This window comes from Culicoides brevitarsis, chromosome 3 (assembly GCF_036172545.1).
Source record: "Culicoides brevitarsis isolate CSIRO-B50_1 chromosome 3, AGI_CSIRO_Cbre_v1, whole genome shotgun sequence".
NCBI classification, from domain to species: Eukaryota; Metazoa; Arthropoda; class Insecta; order Diptera; family Ceratopogonidae; genus Culicoides; species Culicoides brevitarsis.
In genome coordinates, this window is record NC_087087.1 from 11395250 (window position 1) to 11401684 (window position 6435).

At 26.3% G+C, this 6435-nt stretch overlaps 1 protein-coding gene across 1 annotated transcript; it reads left to right on the plus strand.

Moving 5' to 3' along the window:
- The first annotated feature begins 2313 nt into the window (after positions 1–2313).
- On the plus strand, positions 2314–3924 carry LOC134835197 (uncharacterized). Its single transcript, XM_063850068.1, has 3 exons — positions 2314–2448; positions 2504–2570; positions 2627–3924. Exons 2-3 carry the CDS (start codon positions 2528–2530, stop codon positions 3922–3924), a joined length of 1341 nt encoding a protein of 446 aa, XP_063706138.1. The 5' UTR covers positions 2314–2448; positions 2504–2527.
- The last annotated feature ends 2511 nt before the right edge of the window (positions 3925–6435 follow it).

A 6435-nucleotide genomic window follows, 5' to 3' on the forward strand; every position in this document is an offset into this window, starting at 1 on the left:
TTAATTAAATTTTTAAACTGTAGGTATAGATAAACATTTAAAAATTTTAAAAATATAAATAAATTAAAATAAAATTTTATAAAAATAATTTAAAATTATTATTAAGAAAATAAATAAAAAAAATATTTTAATAAAAGATAAAAAAAATTAAAAATATTTTTTTTATTTTTTAGTTTTTAATGAATTATTAAACTTTTTATTTATTTTTTTAATTTTTCACTTAAAATTTTTTATTAAAGTACCAATATTTTTTTTAATTTAAAAAATCCTGATTTAATTATATTGATACTGATTTGTAAAAAATTTAAATCTGGGAACGAAAAACACTGAAAATTTAAATCAAATTCCCTAAAAAATAAAAAAAAATTCCATTATAACTAAGACGAGAGATGATCCTTCCTAGAGATTTCGTTATTTTTTATTTGATTCACACGTGCACAAGATTTCGCATCTATCTTAATACGTCCAATGATTGTCAGTTGTATCATAAACAGATGCGAGCATAATGTCGGTTGATTACCTCTCTCTCTAGCTCTCTGTCTCTCGGTGTAATCTCACATCAAATTAAATAAATAACACAAAAATACGAGAAAATGTCATCCAAATATCTCTCGTTTTTGCCAGCAACAACGCGTGTTCGTAACTGTGTCATAAGTATCACAATCATGTCAATAAGTACACTTTTTTAACGTAATAAACCGAACATAAACCATATTTTGGGACGAAGCGCACTCACCAACACGAAAAAAGTGTATTTTTATTAAATAACAAACACTCACTCAGTCGCTTGTAAATGCTTCAGTCGTAAAATGTAATAAAAGTTTTTCGTTTGAATGGAATTGTGAATGAGTCAGAAGAGGATAAAAAAGTGAACATAAACCTTTCAATCAATTTAATTTACAAAAAAAAAAATGTGCGTGGGGTGTTAATGTTCATATTTTGTTGTTATTCGAGAGGCACACACTCGAAATATTGGCGATGCAAAAAAAAAGGATTTTTTATGCGAAATTTTCAGTAATAATTCTCTCTAGGTGAGTTCAATAAGCTATGAGGATTTTTTTTTGCCTTCCAGTGAGGATTGTAGGTGGCTTGTCCATCATTAAAATGAAATAAAAAATGGTCGTCAAAGGAACAGACCGTTGTTGGCGTTGAAAGGTAATCCCACAGTGACAGCAGTTCGTGATGAAATATGAATAAATTAATGGAATTCTGACCCATTTATGACAAAGTTGGATTGTACTATGAAGTGTTTTTTTCTACTAAATGGAGCTCGGTTAGTTTATTAATCTTCTAAAGAATCAGAAAAAATCCCTTTGGTGAATTATTTTCATTGAAAAAAAGCTTATGAGTTTTCCATATCTAATATTAAAAACTTTTTAAGAGATTTCATACCTAAATGATAAAAATTGGATCAGAATGATCCCTTCAAGGATAAGATCAAATCCTAAAATTAGTTTTCTAACTCTTTAAGGAATCATTCTGATCCATTTCGATTTCGAATTGACTCCTTTTTTTGTAAAATTTTGTGTCATTTTTGTGATTTTTAGTGCTTTTTGAGCTTCAAAAGGGGGTGCAATTGCCCCCCCCCTCCTGATGACATTTTTAAAATTATCCCAATGCACATTCAGAATTTTTGCTTGTCTTAACATTTTCAAATTTTTGTCCCGATGCACATTCAAAATTTTCCCCAGTTGATATTGTAGTATTTTGCCATTTTAGAATTTTATCCCAGTGCACAAATTTATACAAATTTAATTGATAGAAATTTAATTTATACAAATTTGTCCCAAGTTGACATTTTTAATTTTTTTCTTAATAAACAGCCCACTGCAAAACAATATTTTATTTTTTTTCAGAAATATGAAAATTTCTGAATATCTTCATATAAAAGTTTGAAGGCTTAAAAAAAGCAAAATCGTCCCACTGGGTAATTAGCGTTGGAAGTTAAGAAGAGAGGGGAAATGTTCATTAAATTTTAAAAAAAATGTCCTATTTAATCTGACGTTATTAATTGATGGTACCTTAAGATCCTTAGAAATTATTTCGTTAAAAATTAAAAAAAAAATAAATAAATAAACCATTTTAAGTAAAAATTTTTAAAATAAAATTTAATAAAAAAATAAAAAATTTAGTCCCAATGGATATTCGACTTTTGAAATGTAAAATGGGACAAAAACTACATAAAAAAATAACGTTCAATTTTTTTTTATTTTAAAAATTCTTGACTACCTGGCAACCCTATATGAGTCACTCAAAAGATTTTTGAATTTGACAGCATTAGAACCAGATTGTTTATTTATTTAAGCATTGTAAGATTGTATTCCGGCAAATTTTTTAAAATTTTCTTAAAAATCAGTAAAAAAAAATATTTTTTTGAGTTAAATACGTGAATAAGTTCAAAGAAAAGCTGCTAGTTGATTGTGACTCGAAAAAATTCAAAAATTAAAGGTAAAAATTATGAAAACGAGTAAAATGATTTTCTAATCTGTGGTTTGTTTTTCAGGATTAAACAAGTTTGGTGGTAAACATGAGTAATCTTGAAAAGATGTTTGTCCCAACAAAATGTGAAAGTAAGTAAATAATTCGATTTATTTGATTTTTTAAAAACTTCTGAGTTGTTTTTTAGATTTGATGGATTTGAATGACGATTGCTTGCTGTATCTTTTGAGTTTCTTCAAGCATTTTGAATTGATGGATTTACGAGGCTTTTGTCGGCGCTTGGATGATTTGATTTTTCAAAGTCGGTCAAGATTCGTAACTCTGGACTTTAAAAATCGCTTTAAAAGTCTTGATGATGTACTTCAAGCTTTGGAAATTATAAAATTCTTAGGGCCCGTGGTAAAATCACTGAATTTGGGATGTTTATCGAGTTATTGGTCTATTAAGTATATTGAAGATAAATCTGTTATATTTGATTGTATTAACGAGCATTGTGTGAGTCTGGAGACTTTCGATCCTGGATATGTCGACTTTAAAGACTTTAAAGCTATTCAGAAATTTGCTCCGATTGTTAAACGTCTGAAATCTCTAATATTAAATTGGTCAGATTTTGATGACAGCTTGGGTGATTGTCTGAAAGGTTCATCACTTGAAGAATTAAGAATAGATAATAATCCTAAAATCACTGAAAATTTCTTCAAAAATGTGGCCAATTTGAAGTCCTTGCATATTACTTCTCACAAAAATTTGACATCGGATTCTTATATCAACATTTTGAGCAAGAATTTGAAGTTAAAAAAGCTCACAATTTTTATAGACGATTTCACATTTTTCAACAGCGAAATTTTAGTAACCTTCATTGCTAAAAACCTACAAGAACTTGAAGAACTTTCATTCGATGTATTTGCAAACAACGTAAGCCTCCTTGGTGAACTACCAAACTTGAAAAAACTGGAAATTGTTCAAGATTCTGAAGTTTTTACTGAAGAAGGAACATTGTACCAACATTTAATTGCTCAAGAGATGGAAAAACTTTTGGAAAAATTAAGTCAGCGAAATATTATTGAAGAGCTTTACATTAATGCTTCGGCAGAACAAATAAATTTTGACTTATTGAGCAACCTCACCAATTTGAAGAAATTATCACTGGATAAATGCTATGGAATCACAAAAATGAAAAATCCTCAAGGTCTTGAAAATTTAGAAACATTAACAATTGAAGGTGTAGAAAATGTTTCAGATTTACTCAATTTGATAAATCCTTTAAAGAAACTCAAGTTATTGGACATTCAGCACAATTCTGTAAAATTTGAATTTTTTAATAAATTGATTCAGATTTTAAAAACTACGGAAAAACGTCCAAAACTGAAAGTTTCTGTTAAAATAATTTGTGTTGATCAAAGTGCTGATAAATTTCACGAACTTCTCAAAAGTAATCAAGATTTTATTGACGTTGAATATATTCGATTTTTCGAATTTTTTTGAAGATTATGAAGACTATGATGAATTTGGAGGCTATGATATTGTAAACTATGAATCTGATAGTTAATTTATTAGTAAATAACATGTTAAATAAAAATATAACTGACACAAAAATAATAAAAAAATTATTGTTGAAAAAATATAAAATGAGAACTTGAAATTAAAAAGGTAAAAAAATAAAATTCCATCAAGAGATTTATTTCATTTTTCTTCATTTATATATTATCGCCTTTTTCAATCAATTTTCTGCTTGACCTTTAACTTTAAAATCAGATTAGATAATTGCTTTTAAACTGTAATTGAGAAATCTACACTTGATAAAATTGTTTCGTCATCATCATGAAAAATTTCTCGATTCGAGAAAATTTGCTATTGAGTGAATCAGAAGGAATTATCTGGATTAAATGTGAACTAAATCTGCTCTTTTCATTTTTCATCCGAAATAAATTTTTCAAATCAATTAAATCAGTGCATTGTTTTTCTTCTTTTTTTTTTATTAGAAAAGTAATCTCGTCATTTTTTTGGTTCAAAAGGTTTTTTTAATCTATAAATATAAAATTTTATTTTTCCAGCGGATAAAGCAAACTAATTTTATTAACAAACGTCTGAAAATAGCACAAAATAATAAATAAGCAAACAATGGAAAAAATCAGCGCATATGTGACAAAAAATAATTCGCAACCAAAAATCATCTTATCCTAAGTACACACAGCTCTAGACATTTTTTTTTTTGGTTTGAATGAAAATACTACCTTATGTGGTGTTTTGTGCTAAAAAAAAATAAAAGCATTGTAAGTATAAGAATTTTTTTTAAATTTCTCGAAAAAAAAATCTATTTTCCCCGAATCAATATAAAAATCCCATAAAATTGTTATATTTACTCTTAAAAAAAATTTTTGAGAAAAAATTCAGGTCATGTTCGGGATTTTAACTTTCCATTAAATTAACAAACAGAAATCGTTCAGATAACAAAACCTGTTAAATTTTTATTAAAAATTCAACCCACTTCGCATCGTTGCAAAATAATGCTGCAACCTACAAAAAAAAACTTTGATAACACAACGTCCAGCCTGCAGTTTAAAATACCAATAAATACTATTTAAGAGGTTGGATTGACTCAACCACAATTGCATTAACTTTTTCCCTTCATTTCTCGTACTTGCAGTTTCTTGCCAGTACTTTTTTTTACTTTCAATTTGTGATTCAATTTACATCCCACAGAACAAACCACAATGGAAAAAAAATTGTGGAAAGGCGTACAAGGGATTATGAACATGAAAACTCTATTTAAACAGTTGTTTTACTGTCAATTTTTATCTATTTTTTTCGTTCGTCTAAGAAATAGAAATAGCTGTAGGTCAGAAAGACAAAACGACGACAGAATTTTAAGTTTGAAACTTTTTTTTTCTGCAGACTTTTCAATTGATGCCAATAGGAGTAGTAATAAAAGTACCAATGAAAACAATAACTGACACATTGACATTCGACTGTGCGAGAGACAAAAAGTCCATTTGTTCAACTAATTTTGTGAATCAATGGTTGGAACGTTTTCACTTGAAGCCTACCATTCAAACTAACCGAGCTAAACGTGTTCGAGCTCCCTTTTACGGAATAGTGGTAATAAATTAGAATAATGTGGGTGATAACCATGCGGTGATATGATTTTATCCTGTTAGTACATGAGATACAAAGCCATATTTTTGCAACTTTTTCGTTTTTCGTGAACATGGAAAAATGATAGATGACAATTTTCGTTATGAAAAAGTAACATTTTAGCATTTTTTCTCAGTTTTATGAAAATCTGAAGAATTTTTTTTCTCAAATTTTGAAATATTTTTTTTTATTTTTTCAAGATTTGTCAAGATTCATAAATTGGTAGTTCAAGTTAAAAAACATTATTTTTCAAAAAAAAAAAAATATATATATATTTTTTAAAATTCTTCGACCTCAAACTCACATTTTAAAAAAATTAATTCAAAAATAAAATAAAAATCTAAAATTATTTTTAAAAAATTATAAATTTCGAAAAGAATTTTGGTTGAATTTTTAATCATAATTTAACTAAAACTAAATTATATATTTAACTAAATTATTTAAATTTTAAACTTAAAATTTTAATTATTTTTTATAAATTTTAGAATTTTTAGAATTTTTTATAAATTTTAAATTAAGAATATTTAAATTAAAAATTTTTAATTTTTATTTTTTTATTTTTTTTTAATTATAATTAATTTTTAATTATATTTTAATTTTATTTTATTTAATTTATTTTATTTTTTTTTTTTTTTTTCAATTTTAGACGATTTTAGATGATTTTCCTAATTTCGTTTATTTAAAAATTTCTAAAAAAAAGACAAATTTTTAGCATTTTTTCCCCGAAATGCAGTAGAAAATCTGACATGAAACGTATCTCGGTTTAAGATGAGCTAAAATGATGTGAATTTTCATTAAAATAAATAGAAAGGAGACAATGAACGTGATAGTGTTACGGATTACTTGCTTTATTATATCAAA